Source organism: Bufo bufo, chromosome 3 (genome assembly GCF_905171765.1).
Source record: "Bufo bufo chromosome 3, aBufBuf1.1, whole genome shotgun sequence".
NCBI classification, from domain to species: Eukaryota; Metazoa; Chordata; class Amphibia; order Anura; family Bufonidae; genus Bufo; species Bufo bufo.
The window spans coordinates 309702484-309719471 of record NC_053391.1 but is presented as its reverse complement, the minus strand read 5'-3'; the positions used below and the strand labels follow the sequence as shown (position 1 = coordinate 309719471).

General features: G+C 45.3%; 1 protein-coding gene across 2 annotated transcripts in view; it reads right to left on the bottom strand.

The window, feature by feature from the left end:
- Window positions 1-16988, bottom strand: part of DHDDS (dehydrodolichyl diphosphate synthase subunit) — a 96661-nt gene that overhangs the window by 41502 nt on the left and 38171 nt on the right. For both annotated transcript variants that reach the window (XM_040424244.1, XM_040424245.1), the window contains exons 4-7: window positions 9016-9158; window positions 6996-7112; window positions 6584-6685; window positions 6284-6398 (exon numbers count right to left, since the gene is read on the bottom strand). In XM_040424244.1, the coding sequence (XP_040280178.1) occupies window positions 6284-6398; window positions 6584-6685; window positions 6996-7112; window positions 9016-9158 (477 nt within the window). The remainder of the gene's footprint in view (window positions 1-6283; window positions 6399-6583; window positions 6686-6995; window positions 7113-9015; window positions 9159-16988) is intronic.

Here is a 16988-nt window from a genome sequence, read left to right as displayed (position 1 = left end):
CAACAAAAGGCCGCAACCGGAAATAATTAGCCAAAATTCACCATAAGGGTGACTGGCTGGTAACAATTATTACAGATGTTATACAAATAAAGAGAAAAATTAGCCAAATTATACCATAAGGGTGACCTGCTGGTAATGCCTATAAACACAAACGTTATAAAAGTCAAGATATATATGGGTGGATCTTACCAGACAGGCTTTTTTTTGCGGGGCAACGGATGCGGACAGCACATTGAGTGCTGTCCGCATCTTTCGAGGCCCTTTGAAGTGAATGGGTCCGCACCCGAGCTGCAAAAAATGCGGCTCGGATGCGGACCACAACAACGGTCTTGTGCATGAGGCCTAAGGGTGACCTGCTGGTAATGCCTATAAACACAGCCGTTATAAAAGTCAAGATATATATGGGTGGATCTTATCAGACAGGCTGAATGCTCTCGCATGGAAATGTAGAGGCAACTTGATTGTACTCGTTGGTCTCAGTGTAGGTCATGAACCGGGGCCGGGCAACGGGAAAGATTCCTATCCCTGATGTGCCCTCCTTGGACTATGCTGTCCCTAGTTTCCTCCCAACACGGAGTCATCTCCCCGAAAAAGGCGGCCCCGTCCGGAACCTACCCATGAGCTAACGGCCCTAGAATACCCTAAAATAGGACGTGCAGAGGATGGATTACTGCAAAACTCAGCCGATTAGCACCAGAGTACCTCTTGAGAGGACTTTGAAATCTCGTTAACATTTGAGAAGTTCCCACAGTAAAAGTTCAATAATTACAATAATGTTCCAACCCGTTTCATCAATTAGAATAAGCCCCACGACTCATCAAGGGACACGGGGCTGGGAGAACCTTGCTCCTAGTGGGAGCAAGTAAAAAAAAAAAAAAGGGGGGGGGGGGGCAGTCAGGGTCCATAGTATATAAACTATCTAGTTGCCTAGAGTAATCAAAATTAAAATAACCAGTACAGTACTTACATATATTAATCCGGAGGCAAGCGTATGGCTGGGCTCCAGTCCGCAGAGACACCCAACAGAAGTTGCAGGGATTAGTGGTATGGCAGCGGTGAGCCATACCACGTGTGTTTTTAAAGACTAGAGGGGCCGAGCGGTACATACGCACTAACGTCAGTGCGCCGTGACGTATGCCCACTACCAAAACGAAATTGCCGGTGTCCAAATAATCGGAGAGCAGGAACGAAAGTCTGCGCATGCGCATGTTAAATAGGTGTGCATGGATCCCCACCTCCACCTATGTACAGAATAAGGGGGCAAGATATGGAGTCAGGGTCCCCTAACATCATAAGGGTGTACAAGGGGGACTTAGTAGCTACGATCTCTGACTGCTGACCAGGATTAAAATTGGTGCCAAATGCTAAAGGAAAGGTAAGAGAACACAGGATGTAGAATAATACAGAAGGGTACATATACAACATATGGAGGGAGAATGCAAAATATGAATACAATTATGTGAAAAATATACACGAATTACATAAATGACCTAAATAACATAAAGGAATGTAACACCTTCAGAAAAATAGTGAAAGGGAAACATTATAGCAAGGGGATAAAGAAGGGAGGGGGGGGGGGGTTGATGACAAATTAAGACGGGCCCATCTAGATGAAACAACCAAAGTAAAGTTGTTCGTTGAGGCCAGAGGGGCTGGAGGTATTCAGTTTAAAGATTCACCAGCATTCCCTTTGCAAAATGTGCTTGTCCTAATCACCTCCTCGCTGTGATCTCCTAACATGTTTGATCCCTTTGAACTTAATGGCTGACACCCGTCCATCATGGATGGTCTGTATGTGTCTGGCCACCAGTGAATCCCTTTTGTTACGGATGTCACTCAAATGTTCGCCCGTGCGTTTGCGGAATTCCCTGCGGGTCTTTCCAACATATCACATGCCGCACTCACAGGTTAACAGATATATTATATCAGTGGTGTGGCAATTGATGAGATCTCGTATATAGTGCATGTATCCCGTGGATGTGTCACTAAAGGATTTGCCGGGTATAAGGAAATCGCAGAAACTACAGTTACCACACCTGAAACAGCCCTTGATGGGGTTTTCCAGCCATGATCGTGGTTTCATGGGTGGAACAAAGTGGCTGTGAACAAGGTGATCCTTCAAAATAGCACCCCTCCTATATGTCAATGATGGTTGGGGGCTAAGTACCTCCGCTAGATCCGGATCCATCAACAGGATCTCCCAGTAGCGGCCTATGATGTCCCTCACTTCAGATGCTGTTGAGTCAAAAGTGCCTATGACCCGTGTGATTTTGTGTGTGGCTGTCATAGGCAGAGTCACAGGGTGAAGCAACGAGGTACGCGTGAGACCCTGTGCTTTCTGGAATGACCTACGCAATGTTTTGTCAGGATAACCATGGTCATGGAATATTGTCCTGAGGTCATTTGCCTGATGCTTGAATTCCCTGTCATCCGAGCAGTTCCGTCTCAGCCTCATGTATTGCCCTGGTGGTATCCCACGTTTGAGCGGGAAAGGATGGCAGCTATTCCAGCTGAGTAGAGAATTAGTCGCCGTAGATTTACGATAAACCGTGGTTTAAAGGCCTCCAGATTAATATATGTAAGTACCGTACTGGTTATTTTGATTACTCTAGGCCAGCGGTCCCCAACCGCCGGGCCGCGGCCCAGGACCTGGAAGATGGTTTGCCGGGCCGCGCCGATCAGGGCAGTCTTTAACTCTGTACTAATGAAGCGCTTCCATTATGGAAGCGCTTCATTAGTACAGAAGGACCAGGAAGCGGTGAAGGATCTGTACTCACCACTTCCTGGTCCACGGCTCGGCTATCGGCTGTGCAGGGCTGCGCACAGCGTGAGGTTGCTCTGTGACCTCACACTGTGCGCCGCTATACACATCCGGTCCCTGGGAAAATTGTCTTGAATGAAACTGGTCCTTGGTGCAAAAAACGTTGGGGACCACTGACAACTAGATAGTATATAAACTATGGACCCTGACTGTCCCTCCCCTCCCTTTTTTTCTTCTTGCTCCCACTAGGAACCGGGTGAGCATAGTCACCTCCATCGTTCCTCACTGGTTCTCCCAGCCCTGTGTCCCCTGATTAGTCGTGGGGCTTATTCTAATTGATGAAACGCATTGGAACATTATTGTAACTGCACTTTTACTGTGGGAACTTCTCAAATGTTAACAAGATTTCAAAGTCATTTCAAGAGGTACTCTGGTGCTAACCGGCTGAGTTTTGCGGTAATTATCCTCTGCACGTCCTATTTTAGGGTATTCTAGGGCCGTTCGCTAAGGGGTAGGTTCCATACGGGGCTGCCCTTTTCGGGGAGATGACTCCGTGTTGGGAGGAAACTAGAGACAGCATAGTCCAAGGAGGGCACATCAGGGATAGGAATCTTTCCCGCTGCCCGACCCCGGTTCGTGACCTACACTGAGACCAACGAGTACAATCAAGTTGCCTTTACATTTCCACACGAGAGCATTCACCCTGTCTGGTAAGATCCACCCATTTATATCTTGACTTTTATAAGGTCTGTGTTTATAGGCATTACCATCAGGTCACCCATAGGCCTCATGCACACGACCGTTGTTGTGGTCCGCATCGGACCCATTCACTTCAAAGGGCCGTGAAAGATGCGGACAGCACTCAGTGTGCTGTCCGCATCCGTTGCTCCGTTCCGTGGCCATCAAAAAAATATATAGCATGTCCTATTATTCTCCGTTTTACGGACAAGAATAGGCATTTCTACAATGGGCCGCCCGTTACGTTCCACAAGTTGCGGAAGGCAAAAAACGGAACGGCCATGTGCATGAGGCCTTACAGTGTAATTTGGCTAATTTTCTCTCTTTATTTGTATAACATCTGTAATAACAGGCGTTACCAGCCAGTCACCCTTACGGTGACTTTCGTCTAATTATTTCCGGTTGCGGCCTTTTGTTGGGCTCCGTGTGTAGTGCACAGTGACCTATTTTAGGTCCCCAGGGTGCAGTATGTGTTTTTGTTTATTTTTTGTCAGTGCTTGTAGGGGCTATTCTTTACGTGATTTCCAGTAAAGGTTATGTTTTATTTATGTTTCTGCCCCTCTCATTTAATATTCCCACTACTGTGTACAGACAGATGCTACTCTGTATCACAGAGGACAATATGCCCATGAGGGGTGTTGTCCTCTCTGATCAGGCTCTCCAACTTTATGTCATATTAGGGAGAACTAGAGTCTGGTGCAACAAGGAGGCAATATATCCGATACAGGTTGCTACTTAAAATTCCTATGTAATTTACAAAATGGTTCAGGGAACAATTACATGTTTAGAACTCCTTAAAATTATTGAAAACCTTTTATTTCAAGAAGGGGAAGCAGGACTCCATGAATCAGAAGACATCAAGAGACTCACAGAGCGTCACTTTATGCATCCTGTCCCTGCCACCGAAACAGAGGTATCAACAAGATGCTGGGCTTGTTGAAAACATTGAAGAAGGGGGAAACCTTCTCCCCCCCCCCCCCCCCTTTGCTCTACAAAATCCAGTTCTGTGTAGTCACCAGTGGTTTGAATCCTATAATAGTAGACTATTGTAATAAAAACCATACTGAGCAAAAACCAAAAAAGAGAAATATTAGATTTACAGAACTAATGTTGTAAGATTATTAAGACCGTCCTAACAATGGGCATCATGAAACACTAGCAGGATCCTTCATTACATTGCCTAGGTTTTACTCTGGGACACTGCCAGCCTTAGTCCCTCCCCACACAGTAAGAATGCCCTCTTAGTGCCACCAATGATCAGGCAGCCAAATATTGGATCCCACACATTGTCAAAAGTAAAAATAACAAGTAGTCCCCCCCCCACTGCCCTTTGCTGACATAGCATAAAAATAATTTTAAAACCTACAAATAAGGCCTCATGCACACGACCGTTGTGTGCATCCGTGGCCGTTGCGCCGTTTTTTTTCGCGGACCCATTGACTTTCAATGGGTCCGTGGAAAAATTGGAAAATGCACCGTTTTGCAGCCGCATCCGTGATCTGTGTTTCCTGTCCGTCAAAAAAACAAGACCTGTCCTATTTTTTTTGACGGACAACGGTTCACGGACCCATTCAAGTCAATGGGTCCGTGAAAGAACACGGATGCACACAAGATTGGCATCCGCGTCCATGATCCGTGGCCGTAGGTTACTTTCATACAGACGGATCCGAAGATCCGTCTGCATAAAAGCTTTTTCAGAGATGAGTTTTCACGACAGTATATTCTAACACAGAGGCGTTCCCATAGTGATGGGGACGCTTCTAGTTAGAATATACTACGAACTGTGTACATGACTGCCCCCTGCTGCCTGGCAGCACCCGATCTCTTACAGGGGGCTGTGATCCGCACAATTAACCCCTCAGGTGCTGCACCTGAGGGGTTAATTGTGCATATCATAGCCACCTATAAGAGATCAGGGGCTGCCAGGCAGCAGGGGGCAGACCCCCCTCCCTCCCCAGTTTTAATTTCATTGGTGGCCAGTGCGGCCCCCCCTCCCTCTATTGTAATATCATTGGTGGCCAGTGTGCGGCCTCCCCCCCCGGCCCCCCCTCTATTGTATTAATATCATTGGTGGCCAGTGTGCGACCGGCCGGGAGCTACTCCTACTGGTAAGTGACAGGTCTGTGCGGCGCATTGCTTAATGATCTGTCACTTACCAGTAGGAGGAGCTCCCGGCCGGTCACAGACAGCGCAGCAGGTAAGTATGATGCTTCTAATATTGTAATATTGCTAAGTAACCATAGCAACCAGGCCTGCAGTAGCGTCCTGGTTGCCATGGTTACCGATCGGAGCCCCAGAGCGATTAAACTGGGACTCCGATCGGAACTCTCCGCTATCACCAATGATCGGGGGGGGATGGAGAGAAAACTCCGATCCGATGGTATAATAGGGACTCCTGACTTTACATTGAAAGTCAATGGGGGACGGATCCGTTTGAAATTGCACCATATTGTGTCAACGTCAAACGGATCCGTCCCCATTGACTTGCATTGTAATTCAGGACGGATCCGTTTGGCTCCGCACGGCCAGGCGGACACCAAAACGACTTTTTTTTCATGTCCGTGGATCCTCCAAAAATCAAGGAAGACCCACGGACGAAAAAACGGTCACAGATCACGGACCAACGGAACCCCGTTTTGCGGACCGTGAAAAAATACGATCGTGTGCATGAGGCCTAAATGACGCAAAAAATAACCCACTCCAAGCTAACAGACACCGTCTATTATAGGAATACATTTAAGTGTAAAACTGTATCACTGTTACTGGAAAAATAACAATTCTTACCTGCCAAAGAAGAAAGTCACTAAGTCGGACTTCACCAGACGTACGGATAAGAAGGTCAGGATCAGGGGATTGTGAGGTGTACAAACATTGGTCCAGAAGATTCTCGGACACATCCCTAAGGAACAAAGACTTAAAGATCAGTACAAAATAACTAATGCAAAATTTACTTTTTCTGTCTATAGTTTTACATCTAGCTGTAACCTTTAAAATAGTGTTTAAAACCACTAAATCAGCAGCAATTCAAAAACACTAAACTATTACTCAAATTGCAATACAGTATTTAAATAGAAAAATACATACCCGGGTTCTATTAGGCCTTCTTGTACTCCCCAAGCTACTTCCCGAACTGCATTGCTGATTTCATGTCGGGATGTGTATGCAAAGCAAACATTTAAAAAACACCTTTAAAAAAAAAAAAAAAAAAAAGGGGAAATGGAATAAACATTATTAAATAGCTTTAAAACAAATAAACTACATTTTTATTTCTCTTAGTTACTGCTCAAACAAATTTCAGATCTCCTTATATAATCACACCACCATAGCCAAGTACTTTATATTGGCTCAAAGCACATTGCATAACGCACAGCACATGAGGAAGTGCATTTACAGAAACCATCAGAAGCAAGTAAAAAAACACTAAAATATGCAGTTTACATACATCATTTTCTGACTACTCTACATCTCCCTAAGGGAGTGGTCATTCAGCACTTACTTAGAGTAATCCTTGGTTTCCAGGACTGCCTGTGCAATAAGCCTCTGGATGTCTAGAGGAAGCAAACTCAGGTCACCGATCACTCGTATACAAACTTCATGCTTCTGAAGTTTATCTCTGCAGAAAACAGTCAAAATGTAACATAATATTAGTTGTTGAAATAACAGAAATAAAAGAAGAACATTTAAAGTGTAACCTTCATCTAATTTTTTTTAATGTGTAGAGACAATGAATGCAAGTGTTTTCGTAATATATTGGATTAGAGAAACATGTTAAATTTTAATTAGAAAACTTGTATGTAAAGTCTCCCCTTCGCAACCCTCCAACTGACGGTTGCTACAGGGAATCAGTCTTCAGAATTTTGCTGTATACTGACAATGCTGGATAACTGTTTGATGCAGAGGCTTCTCAGCCTGCCTCTGGTCTCCCCGTCACAGCCCCTGCCTCCCTAAATGTGTAACAGAGCTTCCTAAAATGATGTCACTGAGAGAGAGTTTATCTGCTACAAACACTACTCTCGACCTTCTCATTGAATCTCTTGTTAGCACTGGGAAGACTGGTAGAAAAGTGTGGCTGCAGCACTCAACACTTACAGTAAGTACACAGGAACATAGTACACTCACTGTTGGTGCTGAACTCTGCAGCCTGCTCCTCTCCCCATCTTCCCAGCACTAACCAGAGACACACTGGTAATGTAGTAGGGTGCACTGGCAGCAGGTAAATTGTGACATGCTTCCCTACATGATTTTAGCAAGTTCTATTACACATTTAGAAAAGCAGTGCTGGGTTAAGGAGGCAGATGCAGGCTGAGAAGCATATACATCATACAGTTATCCAGCGTCTTCAGTGTACAGTAGAATGCTGAAAGAGGTTGTCCGGTTTCATAATATTGATGACCTATCCACAAGATAGGTTATCAGTATCAGATTTGGACTTGTGTGCGTGCTGCAACCTCTTCAGTGTTTACCTATGCGCCGTCTACATTGTAGTCGTGGTGAAAGGGGATTACAGCTTTTAGTCCCTTTCACTTGAAAGGGAGAGGAAGCTGTAATTACCCTTCCACTACAATATCGATGGCCTGCAGGTAAAAAAATTAAGACGCACTCAAAGGTTTGCTAAGGGGAGACTTTATGTACTGAGTATTCTACCCACACAGCACTAGGATATATACTGGATGCATGTAGACAGTGCATATGTTTCCAAGGGTATATTGGCAGCAGTAGTAGTGACTGCAGATTGCAACCGTAGCAAGGTAAAACGTTTGACCTGCAACCATATTAGAAAGATTACAAACAACAGTTAAGGCTTGGTTTGCTCGGCATGGAAGGGCTCCATAATAATTCTCCCAGTGTTTAAGCAGTTCACAACCTTAAATGACCACTAACTTTTCACACAACTTTGAATAAATGAATAGTACAGGTAAAAGAAACTCTAATTAAATTCTTGTTTACCCCCTCTCTTCCCCAAACTAACATTCTCATTCCCAATAACACTAACGCTCGTTCCCAATAACTGCCCTGTGCAAAAGGTGCCGCTGAGCTTGTTCATCGGGTAAAAGCTACGTTGCTGCAGACACCTAAATCATTGTTTCTTACCAGCTGATCATCCTGTGTAAGCCACGATCTGCTGCCTAGAAACAATGATCCTCTATGGGGACCAGCAGTCAGAGCAGCTATTGCTGGTTCCCATATATAGGAGATGACTGCAGCATGTGTATAGGCAATGAATGGTTTGTTCCTGATAATTGCCTACTGAGTTGGTCCAAGTAAAAGGGGCCTTTATGGAGAGATGGTCTTGACAGCTCATGAAAGGAGGCTGCCCATAGACATCTATAGAATGGGTAGGAGGGGAGGAGGAGTGAGCTGAAAATCTGTCTCAAGATGGAGAATATTAGTTTGGGAAAAGGGGGAGTAAAAGATTTTTCCCTGAAAAGATATATTACAACGTTTTTTATTTTCACCTGTACTATTCATTTATATAAAGTTGTGTGAAAAATTAGCAACAATTTAAATGTTCGTACTTCTCTTCAAGCAGACGTGTGAACTTCTGGCGAGCCAGCTCCATAAGGCCATCCACCTCATCCTTAGAACGCTTGAAATTCTCAATGCTGAAAGCATACACGGTCACTTCACAAATTCCAAGGTTTAGACACCAACGCAATGTCTACACAGAGGGTGGGGGAAAAAAAAAGTTGGGTTATTGCCTCATTTACGACTGGATTCAGACCATGAGCAGGATGCTTCTCTATTTTGTCCAGTATGCCAGAATCCCTAAAAGAAACAGACAGATCCCAATATAGCCAAAGGGGTACATGGGGAATAGTTTGTGACCGAATATAAAAAAAATAAAGGGAACACAAAAATAACATCCTAGATCTGAATTAAATATTCTTCTGAAATACTTTGTTCTTTACATAGTTGAATGTGCTGACAACAAAATCACACAAAAAAAAAAAATGGAAATCAAATTTTTTAACCCATGGAGGTCTGGATTTGAAGTCACCCTCAAAATTAAAGTGGAAAAACACACTACAGGCTGATCCAACTTTCATGTAATGTCCTTAAAACAAGTCAAAATGAGGCTCAGTAGTGTGTGTGGCCTCCACGTGCCTGTATGACCTCCCTACAACGCCTGTGCATGCTCCTGATGAGGTGGCGGACGGTCTCCTGAGGGATCTCCTCCCAGACCTGGACTAAAGCATCTGCCAACTCCTGGACAGTCTGTGGTGCAACGTGACGTTGGTGGATAGAGCGAGACGTGATGTCCCAGATGTGCTCAATTGGTTTCAGGTCTGGGGAACGGGCGGGCTAGTCCATAGCATCAATGCCTTCGTCTTGCAGGAACTGCTGACACACTCCAGCCACATGAGGTCTAGCATTGTCTTGCATTAGGAGGAACCCAGGGCCAACCGCACCAGCATATGGTCTCACAAGGGGTCTGAGGATCTCATCTCGATACCTAATGGCAGTCAGGCTACCTCTGGCGAGCACATGGAGGGCTGTGCGGCCCTCCAAAGAAATGCCACCCCACACCATTACTGACCCAATGCCAAACCGGTCATGCAGGAGGATGTTGCAGGCAGCATAACGTTCTCCACGGCGTCTCCAGACTCTGTCACGTCTGTCACATGTGCTCAGTGTGAACCTGCATCATCTGTGAAGAGCACAGGGCGCCAGTGGCGAATTTGCCAATCTTGGTGTTCTCTGGCAAATGCCAAACGTCCTGCACGGTGTTGGGCTGTAAGCACAACCCCCACCTGTGGACGTCGGGCCCTCATATCACCCTCATGGAGTCTGTTTCTGACCGTTTGAGCAGACACATGCACATTTGTGGCCTGCTGGAGGTCATTTTGCAGGGCTCTGGCAGTGCTCCTCCTGTTCCTCCTTGCACAAAGGCGGAGGTAGCGGTCCTGCTGCTGGGTTGTTGCCTCCTCCACGTCTCCTGATGTACTGGCCTGTCTCCTGGTAGCGCCTCCATGCTCTGGACACTACGCTGACAGACACAGCAAACCTTCTTGCCATAGCTCGCATTGATGTGCCATCCTGGATAAGCTGCACTACCTGAGCCACTTGTGTGGGTTGTAGACTCCATCTCATGCTACCACTAGAGTGAAAGCCCCGCCAGCATTCAAAAGTGACCAAAACATCAGCCAGGAAGCATAGGAACTGAGAAGTGGTCAGGTCACCACCTGCAGAACCACTCCTTTATTGGGGGGGTCTTGCTAATTGCCTATAATTTCCACCTGCTGCCTATCACATTTGCACAACAGCATTTGAAATTGATTGTCACTCAGTGTTGCTTCCTAAGTGGACAGTTTGATTTCACAGAAGTGTGATTGACTTGGCGTTACATTGTGTTGTTTAAAGGGTTTCTGTCACCCCACAAAACTCATTATTTTTTTTTTGGATAGTTATATTTCTTATAGCGCGATATAGGAGAATATAATAGTCTTACTTACTTTCATGCGGCCGATTCTTTAGAAAACGAAGTTTTATAATATGTAAATCAGGGCTCTACCAGCAAGTAGGGCGTCTACTTGCTGGTAGCCGCAGCAGAAAACCACCCCCTCGCCGTGTTGATTGACAGGGCCAGCCGTGATCTCCTCCTCCGGCCGGGTCAGTATTTCAAAAATCGCGCGCCTCTGGTCATTCGGCGCAGGTGCTCTGAGATGAGGAGGCTCGTCTCCTCAGCACTCCCTCAGTGCGCCTGCGCCGATGACATCACCGAAAGAGAAGACGTCATCGGCGCAGGCGCACTGAGGGAGTGCTGAGGAGACGAGCCTCCTCATCTCAGAGCGCCTGCGCCGAATGACCAGAGGCGCGCGATTTTTGAAATACTGACAGGGCCGGCCAGAGGAGGAGATCACGGCTGGCCCTGTCAATCAACACGGCGAGGGGGCGGTTTTCTGCTGCGGCTACCAGCAAGTAGACGCCCTACTTGCTGGTAGAGCCCTGATTTACATATTATAAAACTTCATTTTCTAAAGAATCGGCCGCATGAAAGTAAGTAAGACTATTATATTCTCCTATATCGCGCTATAAGGAATATAACTATCCAAAAAAAAATAATGAGTTTTGTGGGGTGACAGAAACCCTTTAAGTGTTCCCTTTATTTTTTTTGAGCAGTGTGTGTATAATTATATATATATATATATATATATATATATATACATATACACACACACACATACACACACACAGTACAGACCAAAAGTTTGGACACACCTTCTCATTCAAAGAGTTTTCTTTATTTTCATGACTATGAAAATTGTAGATTCACACTGAAGGCATCAAAACTATGAATTAACACATGTGGAATTATATACATAACAAACAAGTGTGAAACAACTGAAAATATGTCATATTCTAGGTTCTTCAAAGTAGCCACCTTTTGCTTTGATTACGGCTTTGCACACTCTTGGCATTCTCTTGATGAGCTTCAAGAGGTAGTCCCCCGAAATGGTTTTCACTTCACAGGTGTGCCCTGTCAGGTTTAATAAGTGGGATTTCTTGCCTTATAAATGGGGTTGGGACCATCAGTTGCGTTGAGAAGTCAGGTGGATACACAGCTGATAGTCCTACTGAATAGACTGTTAGAATTTGTATTATGGCAAGAAAAAAGCAGCTAAGTAAAGAAAAACGAGTGGCCATCATTACTTTAAGAAATGAAGGTCAGTCAGTCAGCTGAAAAATTGGGAAAACTTTGAAAGTAAGGGCTATTTGACCATGAAGGAGAGTGATGGGGTGCTGCGCCAGATGACCTGGCCTCCACAGTCACCAGACCTGAACCCAATCGAGATGGTTTGGGGTGAGCTGGACCGCAGAGGGAAGGCAAAAGGGCCAACAAGTGCTAAGCATCTCTGGGAACTCCTTCAAGACTGTTGGAAGACCATTTCAGGGGACTACCTCTTGAAGCTCATCAAGAGAATGCCAAGAGTGTGCAAAGCAGTAATCAAAGCAAAAGGTGGCTACTTTGAAGAACCTAGAATATGACATATTTTCAGTTGTTCCACACTTGTTTGTTATGTATATAATTCCACATGTGTTAATTCATAGTTTTGATGCCTTCATAGTCATGAAAATAAAGTAAACTCTTTGAATGAGAAGGTGTGTCCAAACTTTTGGTCTGTACTGTATATATAACACACACACACATACATATATATACATACACACACAGTCCGGTCCATAAATATTGGGACATCGACACAATTGTTTTTGGCTCTATACACGACCACAATAGATTTGAAATGAAACAAACAAGATGTGCTTTAACTGTAGACTGTCAGCTTTAATTTGAGGGTATTTACATTCAAATCAGGTGAACGGTGTAATAATTACAACAGTTTGCATATCTGCCTCCCACTTGTTAAGGGACCAAAAGTAATGGGACAATTGGCTTCTCAGCTGCTCCATGGCCAGGTGTGTGTTATTCCCTCATTATCCCAATTACAATAAGCAGATAAAAAGGTCCAGAGTTCATTTCTAATATGCTATTTGCAATCTGTTGCTGTCAACTCTCAAGATGAGATCCAAAGAGCTGTCACTATCAGTGAAGCAAGCCATCATTAGGCTGAAAAAACAAAACAAACCCATCAGAGAGATAGCAAAAACATTAGGCGTGGCCAAAACAACTGTTTGGAACATTCTTTTTTTTTTAAACTCGTTTTATTAAAGGAGAATAAGACAAGTATGGCACACACATGACATCATATTTACCCGCACAGGAGCCAGTCAGAAATGCAGATACAATGCTTTTTAGAGGCTAATATAACAAGTAGCTGGAGTCACATATGTGAGTTTTACATGATAATTACACAGATGATGCAATTATAAAACAGAACGATACAGACTCGTTACATACTCAAATGAACAGTTAATAGTGAATGCAGCACTGTCCAACAGATAACACCTCATATGTTAAGAGAACCCTTAAGGGTCGCCAGCTGTCGAGTGCAGGCGCTAAGTATGCAGAGTAAGTGGAGATGAACACCAATCACCCCAAACCCTATCAGATTTTTGCGGGCATCCTCTATGTTTATAGACTACATTCTCCATGGAAACCGCAATATGTACTAAGGAGAGCCATTGTCCCTTTGAGGGGGGAAAATCTCCCATCCATCGCAGGGCAATCGCCTTCCTAGCTAGAAACAGCGTTTTTTCTAAGAAAATTCTGTGGTAATATGACCAAGACTCCTCATCTACTATACCCAAAATGCACATCTTGGGGCACAGCTGCAATGTCGGAGGGACCAGAGCCTTAAGAAACCTCCAGTACCGATACCCAATACTGATGGATGACTGGGCAATCCCAGATCATGTGCCAAAAATTAGCACCCTCCGCACTGCATCTATGGCACCTGGAGTGATCAATCCAACCCATCTTTTGAAGTCTAGTGGGAGTTAGATAACTGTAGTGTAGGATATAGAGCTGAATCATCTTATTGTTAATAGAGGGGGACACTCTAGTTGGGGCTATTAAAGCCTCCTCCCACTCCTCAGCAGTTAGAGAGGGGATGAGCATCTTCCACCTGCTCTCGACAGCCAACGGGTCACCAGCATACGACAGTCAAGCAAATGTGTGTAAAGGGCTGATACTATCCCTCTAGGACCCTGGGATCTCAGAACTCCAATGATAGGATACTTAGAAATACATCTATTTCCGCCTCGAAATTGGGCCTGTAGTGCATGTCGCAGCTGGAGGTACCTGTAGAAGAGGGTGCGCGGCACCAGAAATCTGTCCTGGATCTGCGAGAATGTGATCAGCTGACCCCCCTCATATATATATCCCCCAATATTCGAATCCCATATCTTCTCCACTCTGCCACCCCTTCTAGCCGTAATAAATGGGTAAACATGCAGTTATCCCATATGGGAATCTCACTAGGTAAATCTTTTTACGTATTTAACTTGGACGCTTGCCATATCTGATGGGCTAATTTGTGGATTGGAAGGATGCACTTTTGTAAATGACCAGAGCCTTCTAAAGACGGGCCATAACGTAGATACTTGCAGATGTTCATGCAGATAAGATTCCGCATTAGGCCGTGGAGCCTCAGTGACCCAGTGCCTCAAAAATCTCAACTGACTTGCTATAAAGTATAGAAAAAAGTCAGGAAGGGCAGCACCCCCCTGCAGTTTTGCCCTTTGAGGAACCGGGAGTGAGGGCTTCCTTCTGGACCTACCCCAGACAAAGGTCGTGATCAGAGAGTGAATGCGCTTAAAGAACCCTCGGGGAATCGGTGTGCAGGCATGAGACAACAGGTATAAACCCTTGGGCAACAGAACCATTTTCACCAGGTTCAGTCTTCCCATAGCTGACAATGGGAGTGATTCCCACGTTTTTATTTTATCTTGAAACATTGTTTCTAGGGGCTCAATATTCAAAGTATAGGAGAACTGCGGTACCTTGGTAATCATTACCCCTAGATATTTGAATCTGTCAACTACAGGCAAATTATAATGACAATCCGGCCAGTCGTGTGCCCATAGAGGCATGATGGCAGACTTGCCCCAGTTTATGTGCAGTCCAGAATATCGCCCAAAGGACGCAATGACTTCAATCGCTCTCTGGAGGGACGCTTCCGGATCAGACAAACAGGATCAAGTCATCCGCATATAATCCTACTCTATCCTCCCTGCCTCCCGCAGACACCCCTGTGTAGATTGCATCCTGTCTAATTCTTATTGCCAGGTGTTCCATCACTATTGCGAACAAAAGAGGCGAGAGCGGGCATCTCTGCCTCGTACCCCTAAGTAGAGAAATCTTTTCAGAGTATGAGCCATTAAGCTGAATACGTGCAGAGGAATTATTATAGAGTATGCCAATCCATCTAATAAAATTGGGACCAAAGCCAAAGCTCCTCAGCACAGCTGTTAAGAAGGGCCATTCTAGGGAGTCAAAAGCTTTAGCCGTGTCTAGAGAGGCTAATGCCCACCTCGCTTTCTCGGCAACTCCCACCTGCGCAATCACTTGGGCTCTCCTAATGTTGTCCGAGGTGGATCTTCCCGGCATAAAACCAGATTGATCAGAGTGTATCACAGACATTATCACCTTGTTCAATCTGTTGGCTAAGATCCTAGTCAGAATTTTATAGTCCAAGTTCAAAAGCGAGATTGGACGATAAGATCCGCAGTCCAGCGGATCCTTGCCGGGTTTTAAAATCACAACGATGGAGGCATCGTACAGCGATTCCGGCAGTGATCCGCCGGAGTACGCAGTTCTATACAGCTTCAGCAACTGTGGGCCCAAACTCTCCTTATACCTAGAATACACCTCCACCGGGATGCCGTCCGGTCCAGGGGCCTTTCCTGTTGGCAAGTCCATAATAGCTCTTTCCACCTCTTCCAAGGTGATATCTTCCTCCATGATACCCCTGTCCAGTTCGTTTAATCTAGGGTAGGAAACTTCACTAAGATATGATTCTAATTCCTGCTCTGTGTAATTAGCCGCTGACCTATATAGATCCGCATAAAAAACATGGAGGCATTTCAATATATCTTGAATCGTCTCCACTATGCGTCCATCAGTCCCTCTTAGGCGAAGTACTGGTGGAGCAATAGTATTGGCACGTGCTATATGCGCAAGTAGTTTCCCTGCCTGGTTACCCGTCTCAAACGCCTGCTGCTTAAGGAAAAAAAGTTTTCTCTTGCTGACATGTATTGTCTACCTTTAGACATCCACTCCACTCTGCGCTATTCCGTGGGGGACTCAGTAAACGCCCTCTCTGCCACCTTGCAACTAGCGTGTAAATCTTCCTCTTTACGCTGCGCTTCTCTCTTGACATATGATATGGAGGACTTAAAGAGGACCTTTCACCGATTCTTACCATATGAACTAACTATACAGATATGTAGAGCGGCGCCCGGGGATCTCACTGCACTTACTATTATCCCCGGGCGCCGCTCCGTTCTCCTGCTATGCCCTCCGGTATCTCTGCTCACTAAGTTATAGTAGGCGGAGATACCAGTCCCTAAGTTATGGTAGGCGGAGTCTGCCCTAGTGCTGGCTAATCGCAGCGCAGAGCTCACAGCCTGGGAGGTTATTTTCTCCCAGGCTGTGAGCTCTGCAATGCGATTGGCCAGCGCTAGGGCAGACTCCGCCTACCATAACTTAGGGAACGGAGATACCGGAGGACATAGCAGGAGAACGGAGCGGCGCCCGGGGATAATAGTAAGTGCAGAGAGATCCCCGGGCGCCGCTCCACATGTATGTATACTTAGTTCATAGGGTAAGAATCGGTGAAAGGTCCTCTTTAGGCAACCTCTGAGATACGCCTTTAATATTTCCCACAATAATAAGGGTTCAGTGGAGGCATTCTGGACCTCAAAAAACATTTTCAGCTGATCAGGGACTCTGTCGGTTAAACCAAATAAGGTGAGCCAAAAAGGGTGAACACGCATTTTACTGCCCGAGCTAAGAGAGTTAGAAATTGCCAGCTCAGCTAACACCGGGGCATGATCAGAGGGTCCCTGCGGTCCATGGTGAATGTCC